Source organism: Chiroxiphia lanceolata, chromosome 1 (assembly GCF_009829145.1).
Source record: "Chiroxiphia lanceolata isolate bChiLan1 chromosome 1, bChiLan1.pri, whole genome shotgun sequence".
In the NCBI taxonomy this organism is placed as follows: domain Eukaryota; kingdom Metazoa; phylum Chordata; class Aves; order Passeriformes; family Pipridae; genus Chiroxiphia; species Chiroxiphia lanceolata.
In genome coordinates this window covers 35,049,649-35,077,556 of record NC_045637.1, presented here as the reverse complement: position 1 = coordinate 35,077,556, position 27,908 = coordinate 35,049,649, and the positions used below count along the sequence as shown (strand labels likewise).

Below are 27,908 nucleotides of genomic sequence, written 5' to 3'. Positions count from 1 at the left end.
TTCTGCTTTACTCAGATCCATTAACATCAGGTTTCTTTTGTAAAATGAAATATATGAAAATACATGTGTATGCATACATTATCTGAAAGACATTTTAATTAGATGATCACATACTGTATACCGTAAGCCACATGCATCAGTCAGTACGTGGTCATTTAATAGCAGCTAGTCAGTGTTTTGCTTGATTACCCTTCAGCTAGACCCTAATCAAGTTATAAACAACTGAAAATTGGGCTTTATGAATACATTAGAAATAGAGAACTTGCCTATTTTGTGTTAGCAAAAGAGATACAGATTACCATTTACAGTCTAACTGACCTACACTATTTCAGTGTCATCTTGGGAAAAAAATTCTCTGAGAGCCTCAGCTCTCTTCCTGCAAAATGGGAATGATTTTACAGTAGTAGAAAATCCAGTTATTATTATGAGTTGCCAATATTACAGCAATATGGAGGATTTAAGTATGAACATTTTGGTCTCTTTCAATGTGTGTCCATTTCACATTTTCTGGGTCTAGCAGAACACTTTTATTTTAAGAATGTTTTTTCATTGCTAAGTGAATAGTTGATGAAAAAACAACAGAGGAGGAGCATACACTCAAAAAAAATATTTTTGTCTTCAATATGTCCTTTGTCAAATGGAGCTATTTGACAGCATCTCTTCATGACAGATTTTTAAGAAATGAATCAGACAAATAAATATTGAAAAAATATGCAGCGCTGTTTGAAGTGAAAATAATACTGAATATTTTTCAGGGAACTCCTTGTAACAGGGTGATAATATAAAAATACTCTCAAATGTCATTTCCTATTAATTTGCAAGTAACTGTGTGTATTTTCTTCCTGACTTCTTAGCAGTTCCATTTTTTAGTGATTCTACAGGTGAAACTCCTTTATTTAAGCTACAAAATTTAATCATGTATTCATCCCATTGTTCTGTCTTGTTGCAGAGGATCTTGATGATCTCAGAATGGAAGGAGTAACAAGCGTGATGTCTTCTGGGAACAAATTCAATCAGACTCGAAGTGCTCATACGGCTGAGCCTCAAGCAAAGGTCACATTGAATATCTGTGCAAGATGTGCCAGGTAAAAAGCAAAAAAAACCCCAGATCATGCTAGCTAATACCTTCTTTTCCCCGGATTTTTGGCTATGTGTTGTGCTTATGGGCCAGGCAATGACCTCTCCTGTGCTAAAGAAAAAATAATTGCTTAGCTACTGGCTACACTATGACCCTGGCATTTGAATTGTGCAACTTATGTTTATGCTTGATATGTCACATCAACAATGAATCAAAGAACATAGTTAGTCTTAGGCCTTACTTCACAGCTTGAAACCATTTTAAGCCTTTCTGTCTCTGAATTTCATTAGTTATTTGAGCTTCTGTGGTTTTTCAGTGGATGAATCAGGGAATTTAAAGGTTCAAATCCAATTTGAAAAGCACCTGTATAAATGGAGATTTAGTTGCACAGGTGCAGTCCAGGATTTCAAATAGTTGCTTCTTAGCGCTTTATAATCTCATCCTGTTTCACCTCTGAGAAATAATTTAATCAAGTTGAACCCCTTTTGGTTTTGACAGCTGGAAATAATTCTTGTATTTACAGTATGAAGGCCAAATAAACAGGTTGGTATTCCTGTAGACGAGTCAACTTGAGAATGCAACACTAACAGAAACCCCTTAAATTTCCTGGATGAATTCTTCTATGTAGACAAAAGCTCATTTGGAGAAAGGATTTAAGCCTGTTTAAATGACAAAACTAGCCTTCTCACCCTTCTGTTAATGGTTCAGATTAGCAAGAACAATACAGAGGCATGCCAATTTTATCTACCAGCCTTTGCCAATGGCTGCTCTATTGTGTAGTTTGAGAGGGGATTAGCTGCTTGTAAATAAAAAGCAACCTGTGGTGAAATTAAGTCAAAAGTTTGGCCATATGCCACCCTACGTTTCTACTTTTTTCCCCATTTTGCTCGTAAATTACTAGTTTTATAAAGCACTTATGCAGGCAGAGGTGCTTCAAAACATTTTCTGAGACTCTGGAAGCATTAACTACAGGCATACTGAATCACCCATGAAGTAGCATCTCTTTAGCAGGTTTGTGGAGCCTCAGGGAACTTCAGCTCACAGTACTGTCAGAGTACTGGATGGCCTCGCAATTCTAGAGAGTTTTGCTGTCAGCAGCAGCGTGGCCTTATGCTTTAAGAAAAGAGCAAACATGCTAGTCATGGGATTCTTCCCAATTCACCACAAACAAATTGCTTATGTTGTAAAACGTCTTCAAACAACTAAGTACATGAAAGTGTGGCACTTGGTTTTTTTACCTGGCATCCATTGTCCAGGTATTAACAAGTAGAAAGGTAAGGAATATAGAAATGTTAGGTTTTCTACATGGTCTTTCTGAACTTACAATAACATATGGATTACTATGAAGGTTAATTAAATTTCGAATTCCCTAAAGGAGCCGCTAACAGCAGGTGCCAAGATTCTATATGTTCTCTCAATCCTGCACATCAGGGAGCAAACGGCTCAGATCTTGAGCCAAACCTAGCAACCTTGGCTCTTGCTATTGTCCTTTAAATGCCTGTACTGTATGACTGCCATCTAAAATATGAGCTGTGAGAGAATGATCTCATAAAATCCCTTTTGCCACTTCACTTATATGAGAGAATGTAAAACAGTGTTTTATTTTGCCTATACACCTTCATTTTATTCCCTTCTATACCGTCTCATCAGGAGCAAGGGAAGTCAAAAGAGAGAAACGGGTGTTGCTCTTGTATTCACTAGTGAGGAAAGTAGCATTAATTCTTCAGGGTGGTAGCGTTAGTCTGTCTATTCTTTTGGAGCATTCCTTCCTTCTTTCTGAGTCTTAAGACACCTTTCCTCTCTTACTTCAAGGCAGAGTACAGTTAGCTCTCTCTCTGGTACCTTCACAGGGGTTTTGTCCAGAGCCTTCTTGCAGCTGAAGTAGTGGGTACAGAGAGTTGCATGAAGCAAATGGTTTCAAGGACATGAAGACAGAGTTTTTTTTCCTATTTGGTTTCAAGAGCAATTAGATTTGGTTTTGAGAACAATTAGATTTTCTGTTACTCTGTGATATAGCCATTCAAAATACTGTGCTATAAAATTACAATCTAAGTATTTTAGTCATCTCTCTGGAAGTTTCTCAGTGTTGGCATTTATTTCCATTGTAGTGACAAAACCTAGTATTTAAGTTATTAGTGTATTTATTTGTTTTAGAAATTATATTTTTATACTTTCATATTCTGTTTTATAAACAGTCTTGTGTGCTGTAGAGGGTGTATATTAATACTATGAGATTTGATTGTAGGCGTCTTTGAATATAATTGAAAATTAAGTCAATATAAGTTGTTATGCATATTTTTTGTTACAATTAAACAGGTGTCTTTCTTAATTTTACACATTTTTCAGTTATACAAAGTGATTTCAAATGAATGGAGCTATTAATGGCAGTGGGTGTTCTGTAGATAATAGGGTTTGTCAAATCAGATTACCAGATTAGATTTGCTGAAGGTATTTTAGCTGTCTTTGGGAGAAATATGACTTTTTACCTGAAATTTAATTGGCAAAGTTCCAAATGTTGGAATATGTGCTTCTTGACTCAGACAAAAAGTTTAATTTTACACTTGCATTTGCATAATCTGTTTCTTTCACCTTGCTGTATTTTTTTAAATGCTTTGCTCTGATTAGTCTTCAGTCAATTTACCTCCTATGACACTTTCACCAGAAGTTTCCTCGCTTCTTTGGGTATGTTGGAGCTTTTCTGAGAGAGATTTATTTAAGCAATTGAAGGAGTTCTTCAGTACTAGCTTTAATTAATTTGGCTTAATATTTTGTATCTCACTTTGCAAGGACAAATGTCTTATTGAAGTTTCACACTACTTCTTCATTGAAATAGTGTGTAAGTTTTAGACCCTCCTGCTACTAGGATTACATTTTCTTGCTCTAGATCATTAGAACTTCTTAATTATTTGAGAATTAGAGTGAACAGGTCTATGAATACATATAGGCTGCCTTAGCCTGAGAGGAGTGCTGGTTTCATTCTGAAACCACCTGCAGTATGGTACAGTGCAGCTATATGTGTCACACTTTCTGTGGCTTCTATAGCTTCCTACAGTGAGAGCACAGTGAGTTCTGAGAAGAATGCACTGAACCAACTGTTTACCGCATGCTGAGATATTTGTGATCAGATTTCATTTAGCTCCAGTTTAGTTTCTTCTCTTTGTACCACTCAAATCTGTGAGAAAATCAGGACCCAGATTCTAGAATGTAATAATAGGAGGACAATACTAGCAGCTTCTGGTTCCCTATTTCCCTGTCAAAACAACCTTATTCCTTTGCTAGTAACTGGCATTTAGTTCAAGCTGGTACTAAATATCCTGTGTAGCTGGTTTTCTCTGACTGTCACTAGGCTGTTAGTCTGCACAGTAATAGTTCTTCCCTTGGAATTCCCATATTCTATTTCTGAAAAAGTGTTTAACACAGTATCAGAGGGACATCTTAAAAAAAAAGAATGCCAAATGGAAGTGACTATAATTAGAGATAAAAATCTACTTTGTTACAAGGCAAATTAAATTCAGTTTATATTGTGGGGGAAACCTGCAATGGTGTTGAGGCACTGCATTTGGGAAAACATTCTCCCTTGCCTTAAGTCTCTTAGACTTGTTCACGAATTATAAGAAATGAGACTGGAGATAATTAGAACTAAAATAAACACCCAAACTTGTAATTATTTTTTTTTTTTTTTTAGAAACTGGTATATAACCTTAAGTGCTGATAATTTCACCAATCATCTTCAAAGAATAAATAGACAGTTGTGACTGATCAAGTCAGTAATTTTAAAAAAAGGTGTAGTTCTCCATCTAGACATCTAGGAGATAAAGATGGAGGATTCTTTCAAGCTATCACACCAAATTGTTTTTTACAGCTTGTGATTTAAAAAACTAAAAAAATCCCCCCCAAAACAACCAACCAAAAAAAAATCCCAACCCCACAAAAAAACCAAACTAAACCAAACAAAAAACCTAAACAACAAACAGAGAGAAGGAGAAATAAAAGGAGGGGTTAATTCTGCTGGAGTATAAATTGGTTTGTAGTCTGGCATATAGCTGTAAGAAACAGAGAGCTTACTGTTTTCTGTATAGATGTTTCACACACGATGAGCGAAATGCAGATGGATAACAGCTTTAAGAGGTTTTTCAAATGGGGAAGTAGCTACAGAACAATGTTATTCCCATAGCTGTTCTTGGACTACAGGGCAAGTTAAGCAGCATATTAAGTCATCTAAATAAAGGGGTGACATCATTCACAAGGTGGAACAAAGCAAGGTTTATAGATACAGAAAAAAGACTACTAAAGAAACTCCCTGGAAAGTTTGTGTCTTTCTATTTAGTTGGAAAATTAACCAAGACACTTTTAGTACAACTGATCTGGATTTAGATTATTTGAGGAAAATTATTATAATTCCTTCATCAAAGAGCACAACTGGTTTGACTGACTTACAGAGTAGACTGAGTCATTATAATATGTTTATGTGAATCCTTTCTCACATACAGGCAAAACAAATTAATTTCAGGTTTGGCTGATGAATCAGAAGACACAATCACAGATTAGCAAAAGTCATAGAGATTTAAATGACAATTTGTAAAAGCAAAATGACACTTCCATATTTTCTCATATGTATTTTGACTTGCACTTGAGTGATTTGCAAGAATTGAATTGACCACAAGGTAAAAGATAATATTAATGTACTACTGAATGAATTATAGAGGTTTTTCTTTTCTTCTTTTTTTTTAAGGACCACCCATTAGCCTTGTATGCCCACTGCCATGCTCAAAAGTTAAATCTTGTTCTTGTGGAGTCTTGCCAATGCATTCCTGAAAGTAAGAAGCTTTTTGTTTTTAATAGCGCAAGGGCTGCATTCATTCTTTTTAACATCAATAGAATACAAAAAAGGGGTTGCATGTGATTAAAAAAGAAATGGGATTATAGAAAACATACTGTGCCACAAGCTTGAAGGCTTCTGAACAAGAATGTTGGGAAGGAGCGCTAGTCGCATACAAATGTAGGTTTGAGATGCAATGTTGTAGTTAATAATGTAAGATTAGCTAGAGCAAAAGCACAATGAAGTAAGGAACTAGAGGAATCAAATATATAGGTATAAACAAACAGAATGCACCTGTACATTAAAAAGTAAAAGTGGTTTTTCTTCCTGTCACCTAGGGGATGTGGAGTACAGTTCAAGTGTAGCAACTGGTATGCTTGAGCTGTTACTGTGAAATAAATGAGATGCTCTGTGCATGCTACCATTACAGATGTTTTTGGAAAACTTAGTTTGGAAAAAGTACTCAAAAATTCGCATGTCAGTTTGCCTTGCCCATGAAATCTTCATTGTTACCCTGCTCATCATCTGTGACTCTGACTCCTTTAAGGTATCTTGTCCTCCAGACAGTCTTCAAGTTAACTTGAAGTTTATTTAACTAGACCAGTTAACTTTTCTTTTACTATCTGGATTTTTGTAATATTTTAGTAAGTTTAGTTTTCTGCGATGTAGTCTCCACTACGTCCATGCACACTTGGGACATAATCATATAAATTACGTGGTGCTGTGTGAAATTTAGGAGTAACATGTTGGTTTTGTGAAATACATCACTGGACTTCGAGCAGATCTTCATGACATAGAGCCATGGCAACCATGAATGTGTAGAGGAGGAGACAAAAGAATTGAAGGAGCCAGCTATAATTTGTCATAAATTTCAGAATAATGGTGGAAAGAATAGAACTGTTGTCTGAATTGACCATCATATGTCTCTAGAAAAAAACAGGAATTAATTGATTGATTGATTGGGGAATTCTCCAGTGTTAACTTAGTTTCAACCATTTTGTAGTATTGGAGTTTGTATGGAGATGCTTTATCTGCATATCACAAAGCTCTAACAATACTAATGAGACTTGAGGTCATAAAGAAGCATTTGGTCGAAAATATCATAATGAGCTATGCAGAAAATAGAGTCTGAACCTTGACAAGTGAATCTAGTTTAACTATCAAAAGCAGAAAAGCTGATGTCTGTAAATAGAGAAAAAAGTGCAATTAACAAGCCACTTTACTCTGTGAACTATCCGGGGACAACACTCCTGAAACTTCAGGGAAAAAATAAAAAAAATAATGAAATTTATTACTCCTATGAGGAAGATCAGAAATACTGACTAAAAACTACATTTAAAAAGGAGATAAAGATCATGGGCTCCTGGAATACTTCTTCAAGTAAAGGAAGGAAGCCTACTGAGCTTCCTCATCTTCCGCTGTGCACTAGATCCTTATTGTTTATAACTGGTTTGCTCTCATTGTCATTGTGTTCCCTGAACAGAGACCATTGGGATGGCTGACTTGTCTCTTGAAATGAAATGGAATCTCCTATCTTGTCCAGGCATATAATCCCAAAATAACTCCAGAACTGGGGATGAGAAGGTGTCAGGGAGTGGGTACTGCGCCATGCAACATTGGGATAGAGTCTGATCAGGTAGGGTGAAAAAGAGGGGCAATGTCTGGCATTCCCCTATAGGTACCCTAGATCTTGGAAGAAGGAAGGATGTAGAGTTTGCTTCTGGTGCAGTTTTTGGCAGGTGGTCTAGGTTTTTGTTCCACCAGATTAGACTACACCATCATGGTAGATACTTTTGGTCTGTTTTCAGAAGACTGCTGCTGTTCAAGTCTGAGTGTAAAGTCTTCTTTCCCAGACTGAGCCATTTTGGTGTGAGTCACCTTAAAGGGAGTAGTGCCTTAAAAATCCATGCGGAACTTAATGACATTGAAACTCCATGAACTGTTTTCCCCTTATCCTGACCATGTGTAACGGTGTATGCTGTCTGAGTAAGAAGATAAAAGGCATTGAAATCTTACAGGAAAATTTCTGCATGTGCAAATATTCCTTACCTAAATTGTCAAAACTACTCATTGATAGCATCTGCAGATGCCAATTTAAAGGTGTTTCAGATATGTTTGCACATACTGTAATCATCGCTTTAACTGCAGTTTTTAGAAGTGGTGGAATTAGATAGAAGAGAACCTACTCACTGTGAATATAAATAACTCCCTGTTCTCCTTTATAGACTTTAATTCCCTTCCTAATTTAATGTTTTGTGGGGAGTAACCTACAAAAGGGTGGATCTTGGAATACATATGACTAGGAATTCGGACTTGAGAAGAATAAATTGTAATTTCAAAAACATGATATAACATGATATGTTTATTTGGAAAACCTAACATTATGTTTCCTCTTTAGACCTGACCCTTAGTTTTGATTCCTATTTCTCCTCACTTTCTTTGCTACTCCCCAAAGGTCTTGTAAATGAATGCATAGTGAGTATTCTGTCAGAGCACCCCATTTTTCCTGATAGCTTTATTTTACATGGTGATTTTTAGGTAAAATTATCCTTTTAGTACATTTAAATGGGTTTTGATTTATCTGGAGTGCAGCCTTTTACTCAGAAATGTAACAAAGAACCCCTTAGCATTTGTATTTTTCTTATTTGTGGATTTAATAAAAGTTTTAATCTTCCTCCACATGTAAATACCTTTGAAATATGTAAGCTTTTAAAAGAAACCGCTAATTTTTGTCTAATCATGCAGCAGAAGGGTGGAAGATGATGTTGTGTCAATTTATATTTCTCATTGATCAGTAATATAGAGGTGTGTGAGAAAGAATAACCTCTTAAGTCCTCCATACAATCCCCAGGTTGGCGCTGTACACTGTGATATAATACTGGGGAAGGGATACAGGTATATGTGTGGTTTGGTACATGTATTTGCATAAAGAATAGTCTTTGTATGTCTGCCCAGTCATGGTAAGGCCAGCTTAGTGACTCAGTTTCTGGCAGAAACTTCTGGTTTGTTAATTTTCCTGAAATCTGGGAACAAATTACTTAAAAGTACCAGGGGAAAAAAGTGTTTCCAAAGTGAAGTGGTCAGTACAGAATTAATGTTGGGGGAAAAATTCTGTGATTGAGGTTCATGTACAGGCTCTGAGGAAGTTTATATCTTCAAATCTCGGCAAACATTTTGAATATATATTTTTTCTTTCCTCTTATGCATTTTATATTACATTTCTGTCTATGTACTGTTTCTAAGTGACTATTCTTACAGAGGAGAAAATACTAAATATTCCAGATGACTTGTCTCACTATTTTACATTCTTTTTTCCTTTTTTTTTTTTTTTTTTTGTAACCTTAGTTTTATTGGACCTCTTGGTGCAAAGAGCTGAAGTTTCCTCATGGTTCTTTGCTAGCTTCACAGACTCTGTCCTAAACCAAGTGTTTTATTTGCATATTTTTTCCCTTTAAGAGTGGCAAACAAGTAAATTAGACTCCACATGGTAGTGCTTTATAACTTTTAAAAATCTCCTTTCACTTTGTAAAATTGTGAAGAAAACCCATATGTTTCCTTGGGATACTTAGAACTATATATAAGGTGGAAAACTAAGAAGAATTACAGGAAAGGAAAAAAACTGTGGAAAAAAAAAACAACCAGAAGTTTTCATTTAGTTTTTTCAATTAGTTGATTTGTATAGTGATTAATTTGCCACATTTGGTGCATAATAACCACAATAATGTCTTAATAATTCTTAATTGTGTGTTCAATACAGCTAAAATAAACCACTTTATCTTTCCTTTCCTGGAGTGGTGTACCACTTTGGTATCTTGTTCTTTTAAAGAGAGGGAAACACTGAAGAAGAAATAGTAAGGAAATGTTTTTACTGGTCCTAGTGGTTATCAGAGATCATAAAACCATTTTTAAGATTTGATAGGCTGACTTGATGAGTTGTCAGAGTAATGCACTGGCTTGCCTTTACTTTCAGTGACTCGTGTTTCATTAGAACATCTCGCTATATGCAAAATAGAGAATATCTGCGTGATTTCAAATTATTTTTTGAGTTCATAGATCTAAGTTTGACCTCTGAAATGCACAACGTTATCATTTTTAGTCCCAAACTGCAATTAGTTTTATGGCAAACTGACAATGAATGTGTGTTTTGGAAGATTGGCCAAGGTCTTTTTATTTCCAAAATTTTTACCGTGTCTTGGGAGGAGAACAGTTTAAGACACAAGATCTTTATGAAATGCTTAGGCAGAAATCCCAACAAGATCAGACTTCTTTCCTCTCTCTTTTTTACCTGAATTTCCCACTTGGTAAACCCCCCAGCACTAATTTCCGACCTATCAGAAGTTCCACAAAATGCTGTAATAATAAAAATATCATCCATTATCAAAAATTATGTAAGCTGTGAAGAAACCAGTATTTTCAGATGAAACATTGCTCTCTGAGTTTGATTTAACAGCTATTTTATTTCCTTAAAGACTGCATGGGTGGAGTAGACTTCTTGCTTTTGACGTAACTGTCAATCACCATAAGAGAAATGGAAGACTTCCATTTTTTTGGAGAAAGATAAATGTCGATATGTTAGTGAAAATAGACTTAGAATTGAAACATGTGCACTAGGTACATGGAATTTACAAGTGAATTGCATCTTATTCATACATCCTAACGTATTGTTCTCATGATAGGTCTGTTTTTGGAAACATGGCACTTACTGCGCCAAGTTAATCTGGGGATAGTCCTACTCTACTGAAAGGGAATTAGTAGCTAGTTTTGATTGAAGGAATAATGCAGTATAAGATGCTGTGAATTAATGATGTGTTACTAGAACATCTTTTGTAAGAACTATTGGTCAACAGTACCTAATTTTTTCATTTTCATTATAAAAAGAGAGAACTGGTTTGAGGAGGTTGGTAAACTTGTGAACACTTAAAAATGCTGTGGAGAAATCTTAAAAATAGTAGATGTAAAGGATTTTTTAGGTTTTTTGAATGTACCAGTCTTGATTTGTAAAAATGAAAGCTCCAGGAGCATGTTTGAAAACGAAATTAGTATTATTTTGCTAGTCCTGAAGATTATTCTACTGTCTCCCATTTAATGGAGGATAACATCTATTTCATTCTGTCCTTCATTTGTAGATCTTGTCAAGACATCTCTTTCTCTTTTTTTCTACAAAACCCATTTAACCTCCTCAGTAACTTAAAAAGGCAAGTGCTTTATCAAGCCTTTCTCCCTTCTTTTCCCTTGCTCTCTTTGATGTGTGCTTTGCAAGCTAATTCTTTATTGCAATGTTTATAGAATCTTTCTGTTTGGTGCAACACAGTTATGTATATTAGCCACAGCAGTTGCTTCTGGATAAAAAAGATATAGGGAAGAAGCCAGGAGATCATGAGCTTGGGGAAGCTTGTTGCTCATAATTTGAGGCTCTGGATAGCAGTTTAATATAGCTCTTAAAGACACAAATGCACACTCACACACAAAACTCTTTCACAAGTCCTGCAAAAAATGGTTCACAGGAGAAGAAAGAGTGTTAAGTCTGAAAAGACTGACAAAGACTGTAATTTTTCTCCTGTGAGATAATGGTTTGAAGTGAGTAGCAGATAAAAGATTGCCATAAGAATGGCTTAATTCCCCACCTTGTAAAAGGATTAGATAATTCAGTCTCTTTATGGATTCCTTACTCAGGGAAATATATTTCCACTTTTGGTTCTCCTCAGAAATAGTTGCAGATTGTACTTATTTAAATGCACAAAGACCTGCATTCAGACATTTTGAAAAGGCAAACAGTGCTCAGAAAAGTTTATTTTGCACGCTGTGTTCATATGTAAGTTTTGCTCAGCAAGTGCATATTCTAGTATTACCAGATGAAAACACTGGGGCTGTGCATTAACTATGGATGACATGGAAACTCTCCACAAAAATCTTCAAAAGTGGCTGGAAAATAATGCTTTTAATTTGCAGAAAAAGAATGGACTTCAACCAAAATCCGTTTTTTACTACTGTTTTTATGAATTTTCAAATAATTTGCTGTGTTCTAGTGTGTAAGCACTGAGAAATAGTGTCCTTAAGTGAATACAAAAGCAAGAAACTGGCTGCAATTTGATTGGCATCAGTGAAAATGAAGTTATTTTAGATTAAGTGTATCTTAAATCAGGGTGAAACTCAAAGAATACAAATGCTGTGTATCTCATATAAATAGAATTGATGGTAGGAACAACATACTCCTGCCTGATAGCTTTACATCTTTTCTTTGAAGTGGATTAAAAGGAATTATAAATCTCTGTTGGGAGGCATGCTAATTATGTAATTAAGCTTATATTCCTACCTTTTATTCAAAAATTGTCTTAAATATTTTATTCTTGTAGTCTTATAGTTTAATTTTGAAAATGTCTGCCTTACTAGATAATGTTCTGCAGGATAATCCAATAGTTCTCATGCTTCGTTTCTCTTCAATGCTTATGCTTCCTGTATGTTAGTCTGTGGTGAAAACAGAAGCTATGACACTGATTTCTTAATATTACAAGGCAACATGCAGAGCTTTCCCATTATTGCTTCAGACTTGAGAGGTGGCAGCCACTCTTACTGCTCGCCAAATTCATAATCCTCTGTTAGAGGATCCTCTTCCCGTACATCTAAGACATTTTGCTTTTATAGTTCTAAAAATAGTTCTATGATCTAAAAATCATACATACTTATTTTAAAATCTAGTCATCATGAGGAAGGTAGAGTAGGTAGCTAAAGCTGATGAAGAGTTTTACCAGATAAAGAGTACTTTTGCTTGTATATTGTTCAATAATATTTATTTAATATAATTTTACCATTATATTGACATCCTTTTGTCTCTGTACCTGTGAATACACTAAGAATTTTGCTGGCACAGTTTTAATATTTTTATATTTGTAAAAGACATTAGTAAAACAAATGGAATAGGTCAGAAATTCCTGGCTTTATATTTGAGTGCTGAAAAAGCTTTGGATTTTACTCCAGTATAAAAGAGTGCAGAACTTGTGGAGACAGTCAGTCAAGGTACATGAGATCAGAATTTGGATCAGTATGTTTGGGAACAATGAATTAAGTAAACTCACCATATTATAGGCAAGTCAGAACAAATGATTATGAAGTACTCTTACTGGTGTTGAGGTTGCTAGGGAAAGGTGCAAGAAAACATTCAGTGTAACCTAAAAGCATGTGGGCCCTTTCAGAACTTTTGTTTTCTGATCTCTGTTGCTATAACTTCCCTGGAGTTATGTATTTGTCATAGTGAAATTATAATTCAGTATTACAGTGCTGTCAGAGAGAGATGTTAGATGTTGATGTAATGTTTTAAATTACAGAAAGATGATTTGAAAGGAGAAAAAAAAAGGGAAGTTCAATAAGTCAAATTTATTCTCCTCATCTCTGAATGAAATTCTCTTTGGCTGCCAAAGAAACATCATCATGTTATATGTATAATAAGTTTCTTTTGTTAATAAGTTCATGATGTTCCTTAAATCTTACAAAATATATATTACAGGTTTTGATCCAAATTAATAACTACTTCATAAAGAAACTAACTATAAATCACTGAAGTACTTGTTAAGATTTTTTCAAGAGCATAGTTAGCTTACTTTGAAATAATTTAAGCAAAACAAGTGATTCAACAAATCAAAATTTCCTTATTTAAGATTCTAGTACGAACATGACACTACTTCTGTTTTTTAGAGAACTTTTCTTGTTGTAGCCTTAAAAATGTGTGTCGATCTTGCCCTGATCATGAAAACAACTTCTGTTTTTGCTGAAAGATTTAAGGATTCTTTACCAAACTTCCCTCTACTTCTCACCATACTTGGCTAAAAGAAGTCGACTGAGTCTTCAGCAGTGCAGATCAGGAATTTTCCAATTAAATGCATGTTCTTCAGGAATATGTTTCACAGAAAACCAAAATGTTTTCAAGTGTTTATTGAGATTCAACAAGATTTAGCTGACACAGGGCAGAGCAGAGAGAATAGCTGGAGCTGCAGTGCTCAGACAGGTAATATCTCCCTTCCTTCTAGGAGAGTGCCCTTTACTGTCTTGGAGCCCCAGTGGAATTTTTCTTTATTACTGAAAAGTCAGCAGAAGCATTTGTATTGTCTTGAAATTGGAGGTTTTCAGGTTTCTTCTTAAGTGGAATATCAAAGTTTCTATTTTTCACCTCTGGGGAATATCAGAATTTGAGCACATTTAGCCAGCTCTAATTTGCTATTTCTAAAAATAAAAAAAGTGCTTAGTCACGTACTGGAATTTGAAGGCCAGCCAAGTGCACAGTAATTATATAACTCTTGCCCACAGTTGTTTATTTGGGCTTAAAGGAGATTTTGTCTAAAAATGATAACCCTTCTACTGGCTCATTTTTGGAAGGAACAGAATAGAATTTTGGTTATTTAAGTGACATATTTCTGGAAAACTGAGTCAGAATAGCATTAACCTGAATATAATCTAAATTCCTCTGTCTGTAAGTGACAATCACTCTCTTCTGAATTTGATATGACAAAGAAATTTCCTTAAGTACAACCTCTACTATACAGTAGCAGAAGACAATTAATAATGCATATACTTTGAATTGGTAGTCTCCACAAAGAACAAATACTAGAGGGCATATATATCACTATGAGTTATGTGAAACATTTCCATTTCTTGGTTTTCAGAATACTTCATGCCTTCTAATTAGGCCCTGATGTTAGAAAGTACCTCTGCTTGTAAATAAGTGTGTTTAGTTATTTTCATTAATCCAACATAGTCCTTGGAAGTATTATGTGAACTTTTTTTTTTTTAATTGTATTGTGATTAAACATTAAGTTTAATTTCATTTACTACTCATTTTAAGAATGTCACAGAACAACAGTGTTGGCATAGAGGACAGTCATAGTGTATGTCTACATTTAGTGCACTGGAGGAGTTCTTAGGTAGGAATTTATCCTGCATCTGTGCTTACAGTCATGTACACATTCAAGTATAGACATAACAGTAGCTGCCCTCCAAGCTGGACTTGGGTTTACCTCTTAAAAGTCCATTTTGCTCGAGAGTAAATATTTCTACAAATTTCAAATCTGAAAATGCATGCCAACTTTAAATTGTGGAGAAAAAACCCACAATTCTAATTCGGCTTTCTAACCCCTTCCCTGTTATTTTTCCCCCAAGATATAGTTTAATTCCAGTATCATATTGTCTAGGAATTCCACAGCTGTATGAGGGCTGCTGCATTGTTTTAAGAATGGTACAAGTGGAGAAATCACACCTACTCATGCTTTCCTCTCTCCTTCCATCCCCACTATCTCCACACTTCATTAGGTACTCATTATAATTAGTTTGTTTAGGATGCTATTAGATGGATTTTGGATTCATGTAAGGAATTGTTTTGTAGGATCATCTTACCTCTTTCTTTTTAGTTTCTAAGTGGAGTCATCAATTTGTCAACTTTCTAAAGCACCAATTACCATAATGTCAAGAAGCTGTCCTTTTAATAGCTCATTGGATATTGATAGGTATCAGAGAGGTTTGAAAAGAAGACCACTAGTTCTGTCACACAAAAAGAATGGGGAAGTACAAAGACATGCCATGTAGCTGATTACAGTATAGAAGAGCAGTGAATTCAACTGGGTTGTGGATATTGATTGTCAACATTTATTTTCTTTTCAAACAGGTCAAACATTTTTTCATCTGGCAAAATAGGTGACTCCTATTGAAATATCAAATTGCAAGAAACTCACCTTGATGTCCAACAATCTGTGTTTTAAGAAACATAAACAGCCTAAATGATTGAATTCAACAATGTGCTTAACATGAAAAAAAATCTATTATTTGAATCTTGAGTCTATTTTTTCTATTTGCTGTGTCTTGCCCTTGTGAGACAGTATAGGATTTTTATTATGCTGTGACTCATTCGAGGAATGTAGAAGTAGTATTGTCCTCTTTTTGCATATTCTTATGGTATCATGGATGAAGCGGCAGAGTGCCTCCTCAGCAGGTTTGCTGATGACACAAAGCTGGGAGGAGTGGCCGATAGCCCAGAGGGATGTGCAGCCCTTCAGAAGGACCTTGACAGGGTGGAGAGGTGGGCAGAGACGAACCATCTGAAATTCAGCAAAGGAAGGAATAACCCCATGCACCTCTACAGGTTGGTGGCTGACATGCTGTAAAGCAGCTTTGCAGAGAAGGACCTGGGGCTCCTGGTGGACAACAAGCTGTCCATGAGCCAGCAGTGTGCCCCTGTGGCCAAGAAGGCCAATGATATTTTGGGGTGTATTAGGAAGAGCATTGGCAGCAGGTCGAGGGAAGCGATCCTGCCCCTCTGCTCAACCCTGGTGAAGGTCTGGAGTTCTGTGTTCAGTTCTGGGCTCCTCAGTACTAGAGAGTCTTGGAGCTCCTAGAGCAGGTCCAGTGGAGGGCTACAAAGATGACTGGAACATCTCTCTAATGAGGAAAGGCTGAGGGAGCTGGGCCTCTTCAGTCTCAAGAAGAGATGACTGAGAGGTGAATCTCATCAATGTAATACAAGTGTCTGAAGGGACGGTGTCAGGAGGATGGAGCCGGAGCTCTTCCTGGTGATGCCAAGCAATAGCACAAGAGGTGACAGGCAGAAACTGTGGCACAGGAAGTTCCACCTGAATATGAAGAACTTTTTTACTGTGCACTGGAACAGGTTGCCCAGAGAGGTTTTGGACTCTCCCGCACTGGAGATATTCAAGAACCATTTAGACACAATTCTGTGCAATGTGCTTTGGGATGACCCTGCTTGAGCAGAGAGATTGGGGTCCCTTCCTACTTGACCCATTCTGTGAATCTGTGAATCATATTCTAAATCATACTGGGGGTGTGACTGTGATTCACACACCCACAAGCTTGTTTGTAATGATAGACCTGGTATAATGCTGCCACACCAATCCTGTAGAGTTTATTTAGAATGTCTTTGGTCCTGAAGTCCTTCACAGTTTTCTTGGAATAAGTCCTACAGAATGCTTTTTGCGGTCAAAGAAAATTGAAATATTTACCTGGAGGCTGTTTGCCTTTGTAGCTCTTAAACCTCCAACATGCAGCTGGTTAATGTAACTGAAACAATGGCCTCTGTGCAGATCACACTAGAAACAGAATGTGTATGGAAAAAAATGTTGGCTACCAGGTATCAAGTTTTGACTCCCATTAAAACAGTCAGTAGCTGAAATATGTTTTGGTTAATAGCTGAAGTAGTTCATGAAGTATTAGTAAGATAGTAGTTTTTAGGTAACTCTTCTAGACCTATGCTTCTTTCTAATCTATGCTTTTCACTCCTTAAGATTTTTTAAGTGCTTTTGTTTTACTGTGGAGGTATCTTATGAATAATATTACTATTGAAGAAGAAATTGGAATCATCCAAGTAACAGAACTCCTTTGGCAAGAAATACTGTTTGTGACTTTTTCGTTGCTTGAGTCACATGAGAATCTGTTCTAATATGAATCTATATGTAAGAAATACATAAATAAGTTGAAAATTGAATTTGAAAATGTGGCCCAGATATGTCCCACATTTAATTCACCCGTTCATCCAGTACCCCGGCCATTTCCTTCTGCAAAGGGAAATAATATGAAATAGATTTTCTGAATACATTGAAAAGATTTTTTTTTGCATGTTCTTCATGAGGCAGTGGACTACTTAAATTTACGTAAATTTTAAAATAAGATGAGGATAATTTCAGTTGTTCATGTGTGGTTTGGATTTATGGAAGCTCAGAATGGGAACATATTGTAAAATTTTGAAAATTCTGATGGGATAAAAGAAGCAGCTCCTACTTCTAGAGGTGGTTTTTGTATGAATGCAATATAAGCAGAGAAGGTTGGAGTAATTTTCCTTTTCATTAAGCATAAGTGAACTACCAACATGGCTGCAGAGAAGAGTACCTCACTTCTGGTTCCCACAATTCTGTGCATATCCTTATAAGCTTGAATATGTTCTTGTAGTAAACGTGTATGTATGTAATTAAGGTGGACAGGCAAATTTTATTGCAAAGAAAAATTATGTGATTTTTGAAATCATCCTTTTTTTGCATAGTTATTTCATTTGCAATTTGCCTTCTCACTATTTGAATATCTTTATGATAATCATACAAAGTTATTTGCTTCTGTTTGACTGTCATCTTTAGAAGAGCCTGTTTGACAAGGTAGGCTTTTAAAGAATTGGCAACTATAGCATTAGAAGCCAGGTATACAACTATAAAGGATTCATAGAAGTAATTTTCAGAATTAGATTTACAGCTTCTAAGTTCTGTAGTTTGTTGCCTTGAGGAGTTTTGTGTTCTATGGAACTGCCTCCTTAGGTAAGAAACATTATGAATATACATTGAGCTTTCCATCATAAATAAACCATTGTAGGAGTAATATAGGGATATAAAGTAATTGAGGGTTGGGGGGAAATCATTTTGAGAAGTACGAACAAATGACTTCAGGTCCAAATATATAAGATAACTATGAGAGTCGTAAAATATGAAATTCAGATAGGGCAGATACGGGGGTTCTGCTTGGCTTCAAAGGTTAATTCAAAGCTTAGTGTAAAGCGGCTGCAGCGAGTAAGAATATAGAGTGAAAAGAACATTTTTTTTTCAAGCGATAAGTTATTTCTTTCCCCAAGGTTTTACTTCAATACATTTTTATGATTCCTGGGCTTTGCAAAATTGAATTGCATTTTTCATATTCCTTTCATGTTTAAATAAATCCAAGGTAAGATAACCCTTATATAAATGGCGGTTATATTGTATGAAGAGCTACAAACCATTTCTTCAGAGCAGAATATGCACTCAGGATTCATAAGAGCCTGTAGAAGGATGATGGGACTCTTGGGATGGTCATTTAAAAGAACAGATACAAGCATTATTTTTGTAAATTGCTATCAAGACATTACAGTTAGGTGGTGCAGGGGGAAAGCCTAAAGATGAAGTCTGCCGTAATTACTGTATTTTCCTTTTAAAAATTAAAAAAGGAAGAGGAAATATTCTTGCATGCATTTCCCTTTGGTGGGTTAACCTTGGCTAAGAACCAGCTCTCTACCTAGCCAGTAGGATGACAGGAGAAAATAGGAAGTAAAAGCTTGTGAGTTAAAATAAAGACAGGGAAATTACCTACCCAGGGAAGTTACTGTCCTGGGTGAAACAGACTTGACTTGGGGAAACTGAGTTTAATTTATTGGCAATTAAAATAGTTTGGAGTAGTAAAAAACTAAAAGACAGGCTTTAAAACCACACCTTTCCTGCTTCTTTTCCTGGGCCCAGCTTTACTCCTTCACTCCAGACTCCTCTCCCCACCTCCCGAGCAGTGCAGGGGAGACAGGAAATGTGAGATTGTGGTCAGTCCATTTTGGATCCTCTCTGTCCTTTCTTCGTCATCACTCTTTTCACCTGCTCCAGCATGGGCTCTTCCCACTGGCTGCAGTCCTTCAGTAAAAAAACCTGCTCTATTGTGGGTTTTCCATGGGCCACAGTCCCTCCAGGGCATATTCCCCTACTCTGGTGTGTGTCCTCCACAGGCTGCAGTGGATATTGGCTTTCACATGCATCTCACCATGGGCGGCAGGGGAGTATCTGCTCTGGAGTGTGGAGCACCTCCTCCTCTGACCTTTGTGTTCCCTCTGCTGCTCTTTTGCCGGTGTGGCATTGTTTACTCTTTCTTAGCTCTGTTTTCTCCAAGGTGCCACCATTTTGACTGAAGGGCTCAGCCATGCCCTGCTGTGGTTCTTTTGGAGCCAGATGGAACCACCTGTGTCTGGTTCAGGACAGCCCCGGCCTCTCCTTACCAAGGCCACTCCTGCAGCCCCCCAGCTGCCAACACCTTTACGAGGACATCCAGTACAATCCTGTTCAATTAAAATATGTTTTAAGGTTGTGAAGGAAGCTTGCAGTTTCATATGCACACGATACCACCAAACCCCTACTTTTGTCAAAAGACTTACAAAAATACATGAGCTAGGATTCAGTTGGCTATGAGTTTCTTGGAGGCTAGTTTTGGTTACTAGACAGTCTGGGATGTCATGAATGAACCATGAGTGTGGGCTTTTCAGCAAAGCTGCCCTTTTAATTAGGACGATGTTGTGAGTACAGTATGCAGTCAGGGATAATGGTCTTCTGTCTTATCTAAGCAATATGATTGCAGATGTTTTCACTGCATTTTCCCACCATTTAGATTGCAAGGGGATAATTTGGCAGAAGGGCCAGAAGATGTCTCCATGGTATCTCAGGCATTGGAGCCAGCAGTGTCAGACTCTGATGGTAAGTCATATAAATATTTGCTGCTTATAAAAAAAACCCCAAACACCAACATCTTGAATTTACGAGTAGAGGTTATGTCTGTAAAAGTTTAAACACTTTCAGAGAGTGTTCGTGGTATTTGAACTCAATCATTTACACTTGAAATCTGTTTGAAGAGCCACTAACGTGATTTTTGTCGTGGGCAATTAGCACTCCAGAATAATTCTTGGGCATATTTTGAGAGGTGCCCTGGGCCAGAATTTGTTCTTAGTAGGCAGTTCGTATGTTAGCATACTATTTTGGATGTAAAACAACTTAATAGCATAGACATGGGCTGTTCATTGCCAGTTGGCTTCTATGCCAAAGAATGGTCTTTGAAATATTTAGTATAATACCACACATGCACCCACATGACTCAATACACAGCAAAAATAAAGCATTTATACAGTAGTTCTGAAGAACATTTTTTTCTCCGCATACAAACATCTTATGTTGCACTAATCTGCAGTCAGACACTCAAGCATTTCAATTTCTGCTCAGGATTTGGAACAGAATAACATCTGAAATGCTGAAAAAGGCAATTCCTAAGGGAATTTCCAGAGAATGCCCAGGTTTCCTACAAAAGATAAAGTTAATGAAGGTTAACTTTATCTTAGCTGTCACTGGAACAGAGAGAGAAAGATGTAGAGGTTTGGACAGAGAATCTGCAAAGATAAATCTTTCAGTCCATTTCCTTACTTGTGGGCAGAACCAACTGAGTCTATGAATTGTAGGGCTTGATTTCAGTATGGTCTCCAGCAGCCACAGACAAATCAGCTATATTGATCAATTAACGCAAAAAAGTGAAAATCAGAATTAACTTTTTATTTTAGTTATCCTACTGTCTGCTATTTAGTGCTACTATATGTGCTATTAGATATTAGGGCAACCTGAGCTTTCACTCATTTCTCTTGCCTCATTTGTAAACCAACCATTAGTCACTAGCATGTCTTTAGAGATAGATTTTTTAAACTGGTTTTGCGAGAATGCATGGTTTCATGCAGTCACGACATTGACTTTTCCTTTTATCTGCAACTGATCACTTAATTAAAGAAAATAATAGGGGACTCAGAATCTCAAAATACGATGTCCTTAAAATCATCATGAAGATTGTCAGCTAGAGATACTTAGACTGGTGATTTTACTCAAGCCCTCTGAAAGGAAGGCAAAATTCTTCTGTTATGAGAATAATTCCCAGGAATTATTTCTGTAGGAAAAAGTTCTACAGTTCATGAAATAATTTGTTTTGAACAGATCTTGTCCTTCCTTTTTCCTTCCTGTGTATCCTTGTTCTTAAAGTGAAAATATGTCCACTTTGCCATGCTATCTTCGGAAACTGTAGGCTTCAATAAAATAGTTCAGTAAAATGGTTGCTAAGAGGCAAAGTCACCAGGATTAAAGAAGATGAAATTGTCAGAAGGTTCTGGATGCCATGTAATATTGAAGCTGAATCTTTCATAGTCACAGGGTTTGAAGCACAAAAATGCTCTACCTGTTATAACTTGGGCCACTTCATATGTTTCTGAATCCTCTGTAGTCAGTATTCCTACAGAGAAGGTGGAAAAGACTTTCACTAAAAAAACCCACCTTCAATAAAATATGGGGAGTAAAAGTATACTTTTACTCCCTATAGGAGTAGGGAGTAAAATAGGTAGGTGGGGCAATGACATTCATGTTGTTATAAATACATCCATCTGATGTCTGTGAATATACATGAACCTGTTAATCATATAGCTGGAAGACAGCAAAGCCTCTAAGGCAAAAAGACTGAGGTCAACAGTAAGGTAATGCCAAATTTCTGTCAAGAAGCACTCTCAGAAATGTTCAGCATTTCAAAAACGTATGGTTTTTTGGGTTTTTTCCTAAAATGTTGGCTAGTAATACATTTTGATTTGAAAAAAGACACAGCTGGATTTCACAAGTAGGCACAGAATAGAAAGAGGCACAGAACTCGGGCAACTGCCCATTCTATCAATCTTCTCTATAAATGCAGCACATTACTTGCTCTCTGTGCATCTGATATTTATTTCCAATAAATATGTATGAGAAGATGATAAAAGAGACTCCTAGAGACACTATTAAAAAACCCTAAGTAACTAAGGCATTGTTGCACTGAATTTTTAGTTATGTCCACTTACAGATGTATTATATGATGAAAAAATGAATAACAGGCTTCACTTACCAGGCTTATTTGAATTTATTTTACTTATCAGTACCAATGACTGTAGTGAGAGAAAACTATGCATTGGGAAGTGCTGATGCAAACCATTCGTTCAAGAATATGCAGGCAAGGTGCTGATGCACAGAAAAGTTGAGGGTAGCTTTCTTTAGATAATGATCTGTTTCTGGGTTAGTGGGAAATTGTTGTTAGGTCTGGAACATCTCTTCTGTGGATTTCAGATGAACTAAGTTCGGAAGTAATTGGCAGCACATCTGATCTAACAGCCCGTATAAATAAGCCTCACTTGAACCAATTCCACTTGATAAAGTCAATGTACTAGCTTATGTGAAAAGATCGTGTGCAGCATCAGACCCTACTGACTCCACTGTCAATCTGGATCTGGTTCTAATTAACCACTGTACTGACTTCCCTGTAGTGTAATCCTGCAGAACTGGACAGACTTATGTTTGATCTAAGCAGTAAAAATCAGAGATAGGAACCAGGTCTCAAGATTGAGGAATACAAGACACTTTAAAGCTGCAGTCTCTTTTCACTGTCCTAAGCTATACCTCTCAAAAATGTTTCTCTTTTCCATTAGACTTCCCAGGTATAAACAAAAGGAAAAATTTAATAGCTAGGTTCTTGATTTTGATTAGAAGCAGCAGCTTCGGTGACTGCACAGCAAACCTCCCCTGTAGCTACCAAGCCTGTCAGGTTTGTCTCTTGGGTCAGTCCTCCACTGAGCCCTGCTCTTCTCCTGCAGAGGTAGATGCGGAGAATGTCTGAGTCTTCGAAAGATAGACACTATAACAGAATTTATCTAGTAAAATCTATATCTGTCAACCCCCGGTGTGTTTTTCAGGTTGGGGGAATTGTAGAAGCATTGTACTACTGTGTTTCTGTTTTGTTTTGGTTTGGTTAGTTGGGTTTTTTTAATATATATTTAGAAATAGTATCACTAAAGGATAATTGTTCATTTACTCCCAATCTCCTATAAGTACCACAGGACCTTGTTTCACTTGTTTCACATGTTCATTCTCTCTTGCTGAAAAAGTACCTTACCCTCTGCATGAAGCTATGAGTCACAGGGTTTGGAGCACAAAAATGCTCTACCTGTTATAACTTGGGCCACTTCATATGTTTCTGAATCCTCTGTAGTCAGTATGCCTGAAAAGTAGTGCATTTAAATTTATGGGCTTTATATTTTCAAAGTGACTAATGCTTACTTAATTAGAGTGATTTACTTCTCTTCTACCTCTTTGGAACAGCTCAAGTACCCGGAGTTGAAACACTTACAGAAGCTATTGATGAATTTCAGAGTGCCTCTCAAGTGGCAGGATCTGTAAGTATCTTCCGATATGGATGATCCTTTAAAATTTTGTGGGTTTAAAGTTTCATAAAGAATAGATTTTGCATAAAGATGAAAGTTCTGCTTGCCAACGCTGCCATCCTAGAGAGAAGAAAACTAAATTTACACAATCCTTCCAAAGGAAGGACAGTTCTGTCTTAATTTTCCTTCCAGGAAAGGTGATATTTTGAAATGCTTTATTATAATTTCCTACAAAACTGTGTTTTGTTAGACTTACACATATAGCTCCCACTGAAAGTGCAGTCATTTTATACTAGGTCTGTATGTTTTTAAACATTAGTCAAATATTCATTTTACCAGATATTACTCAATTTTACAAATAGAAGAGAAAAAATAATTAAAACTCTGTTTCATTATGAAATATGAAATTATAATATCTCAACTATAATTTAGCTTTTTGTTAATATTTGCTTGAAAACTAAGAAACAAGAGGTGTCTAGTTAAAATCTATGGCTATAAATATATATATATATACATATATATTTAAAGAATGCAACATTATGCTTGGTAATATTTCCACCAGTTCTTTTATTTTGAAATTTAAGAAAATCATTGCAGATATGAAGTTTGCAGAAAACATAACCAGCAGTAAAATAATTTCAAAAAAATTATATAACCATAATTTTGATGCTAGTTGTATTGCACCAGGAATTTGAATATAGGTTAAAGAAGGGATTGATTTTTTTTCTAAGGCAAATAACTTGACAATAGTTGTTTGGTTTAGCAAAATTTTAGACAGGTGTAAGAGGTGTAATTCCTGTTCAGCCATTGCAACACTGGTTTATAGCACACCTTAGTGTTTATAAAGTAAGTGAAAAGAAGAGCTCAGTATTTTTTAGCTAAGGAAAAAGGGCAACATAAATTCAGGCATCTGATTAGGTAGTACTAATAAAGCTGGATAATATTGAACATAAACTATTTCCAACAAGAGTTATCAAAGCAGTTGACAGATCTGGAGTTCTAGATCAATTCCTAAAGCTCTGAGAACTTGGAGTGCAAGAATCTCACACAGCATTTGCAGATATTGGGCAAAAGGAGTAAATAACAGAACTTTAGTTGCCATTGCTTGGAGTTTCTTTCTTGAGCCTCCTGCTTCACACCAGTGAACAGAGGGGTATAGTAAATTTTGCATCAGTTTCTGAACCCACGTTCCTTGTTGATTTGGACCTACAGCTACCAAATTTGATTTATCAGTGCTGCAAACGTGTAGCATAGGGAAAGAGCAACAAATTAATTGAATTACATAGAAAAATAAAAATACATTGAAAACAAAAGAACATTATGCTTAGTAGCAAAATCTTGTTACAGAAATGTACAGCCTTCAGCTGAATAGTTTTAAATATATTCTCTGTGTGTGCATGCTTAGGAAGGAACAAACAATATGTAGCTGCGTCATTTAACACTCTACTAGTTCCAGGCTTAGTTGAGATTGCCTGGAAGAGTAGACTGCCAGAGACAGTAAGGTTCTGGGCTGTATCCCTGAAAGCCACACTGGCTGTTGCTGTTATGGTCAGTGGTGCAAAGAGCAGTTGCAGCTTTGTTCTGTCCACCCATCCTCTCTGCGGGGCAAAGGCAGCTCACTTCGCTTCCACGATTTCTTGGGAAACTACTTTGCCTAAGTTTCTAAGGAGCCATTTATGGTTAGTTCATATGCTATGGGGTTTTTTGGGGTTGGATTTTTTCGTGTATTGTGTCTTAAAGTTCTTGTTTAAATAGTGCGTAACTAGCTGATTGTGTACTTTTCTCTTTACGTAAGATTCAGGTGTCCAACACTGTGTTTGTCTGTAACTTATCTCCTCAAAATGAATCAAACGATACAACTGTTCTTGTTGCCTTTTAGGGCTCTGATGGAGAGATCTGTTCCACGCTCTCCTAATAACTTTCAGTGAGAGTTATTCTTTGACAATCTTGATATATAAAATATAGAGATAAAACTGAGGTTCCTCATAGGAAGGCTGTGAAGATAAATGCATTCTTGCAATGGATTTCCACAAATCCTCCAAAGCAGTAAGAAATATGCCTGTAAAATTACTTCAGAATTGATACCAAAATACATTCTGATGACTTGAATGATTTTCAGATATTATGAGAGATGAGAGAAAAATAGAATAAGGTGTTGATCAGACATTTCTCATAAATTGGACAAATTGGTTCATGGCATTCACTCAAATGTGCATATTACATGTAAAAACCAATGATGTGTTTCAAGGTGTGCAATGTTTAACATTGGTACTGCATTCCAATAGGGTAATTTGAATCTGTTGCTAGTTAAATGGATCATTATAATAAGTTTTCTCCACTAATGTGTATTTGACAAATTTTTCTCAAAGGTACATTGGCCTTCATATGATAAGTCCTTTTAGAAAAATTGTAGAAAGAATTATACATAAGGACCTTCAGAAAAGAGCTGTGTGGGTTCTTTTCTTCATGTCCCATGTATGAATCCACATGTAAGATCTTTGATGTGGATACTAAAACAATCTGGATACTAAAACTATCTCAGAAGACATAGGCAACATCTACGTCTATAACATTGTTCATGTAATTTACACTGTGGTTATATATGATTTTCTTTGTAGCATTGTATATGTTTACTGTTCTATTTCTGAAAAATCGGGGAGTTTTTGTAGTTAGACCTTTTTCTTTAAACACAGAATCTTTTGCTATGCTTTATTTTTCATGAAAAGAGTTAATGTTTGAAAAATGGAGAAATTAGATTTTCAGTGCTGCCCAAACAAGGCATTCTAAATTAATGACTAAAGCTAGCAAAAAGCTGGTTGAAGTATTTACAAGAATGAGCACTTTTCCCAAGTGTTTTACAAGAATTCAAAGTGGAAGGAAGCATTCAAAACATCCTTAGAGATCCTAGTTTACTTCTGCGTCATTTTCTGGCAAATATTTAATGTAATGAAAAGTGCTAGGCAAAATGCAAAAGCTTTTTCTTGAGATTTTTTCATTGTGGTGAACTCCTATTTTACTTTATGTTTCTTCAAATGAGTTTAATAAGTCTTTGGCTAGCAAGCTTTAAGAAAACACCAAAGTGATACTAGGAAAAATTTAGGTGGGCTAGAATTCCAGCAGAAATGGAAAAGCAAGGGGAAGTTACTAACTTTACTAACTTTACAGTGACTAACAGAAAGGAAAAAGGCACATGCACTGAGCAGATCACGTTGAGTAGCCTTTGCCTTCCCTCTGAGTTGCTTCCTTTACCACCTGCATCTAACAGGACTCATGCTTAGTTGTTGGGGAGTTTTATGTGAATCTTCGCATTCAGTCATCTTGGTTTGCATGTGCACATGAAAAGGTATATTTTTCTCTGCAAATTATCCATGTAAGGCAAACCAATCCAAATGTAACAGAAACTGGAAGAAAAAAGTTGTCCAACTGCAAAAAGCATATCTGCATGAATTTGTCTTGGGTTTTTGCTCTTTATTACTGGGAGAAAAATACTGTAATAAAGTGTTTTATAAAAGTGTTTTGTTTTAAATAAATTTTCTCTGTTTTCATTACTGCTTTGAAACTTTTCATTTGCTTTTATTGAGGGAATACAGACATGGATTTTCTGTGACAAATGCATAAATTCCTTAATGGTAATTCAGTTTGTGAAATGACTTGAGGCTTCATGCACCAGAAAAAAATTAAGCTTTTATTCTTACTATCTGTGATGATACATCATATAAATTCTATTTGTTAGAAATTTTCATAGCTTTTTCCACTATTTCCCCTTAGAACAATACTAAGAAGTAACTTGATTACTTGTACAGTTTGAGTATAATCAACAGCTCTAAATTACCCAAACTTCAGTAATTAACTAAATCTATACATTATTTCTTGGATTGGGGTCACTATTTAGCATTTAGCAGGTTAGTCATTAAAAGAATTATTTTAAGGTTGCACTGCCACATCAGGAAGAGAAACAGTTCACCTGTGAGGTAGTATGAATTATGAAGGTCATACTTGTATATTATACACACAAAACTAGTGTGTTCTGATACAAAAGTTTTCAAACCAAGCGGAATTTTGTATGCATGTGGAAATTCAGGCACCTACAGTTGAAATTTTAAATTTTAACTTCAAATTTTAAGTCTTTGGCAAAAATAATAACAGATAATATTAGAGTACTGCAACTCTTCCAACAGCTAGTCAAAAAAACCTGTGCAAATGTTTAAGTTTAACCACTGTTAGATAAACTAACAATACAAGATTGTTAGAAGAACATAATATCA

General features: G+C 36.0%; 1 protein-coding gene across 7 annotated transcripts in view; it reads left to right on the top strand.

Annotated features, from left to right (window-relative positions):
• Positions 1-27,908, top strand: part of C1H8orf34 (chromosome 1 C8orf34 homolog) — a 149,780-nt gene that overhangs the window by 96,280 nt on the left and 25,592 nt on the right. For all 7 annotated transcript variants that reach the window (XR_004357197.1, XR_004357191.1, XR_004357182.1 and 4 more), the window contains 3 exons: positions 950-1,085; positions 20,049-20,134; positions 23,582-23,655. Coding sequence is in view for 3 of the 7 variants with exons in the window: in XM_032688496.1 (XP_032544387.1) it covers positions 950-1,085; positions 20,049-20,134; positions 23,582-23,655 (296 nt within the window). In the remaining 4 variants the exon portion in view is untranslated. The remainder of the gene's footprint in view (positions 1-949; positions 1,086-20,048; positions 20,135-23,581; positions 23,656-27,908) is intronic.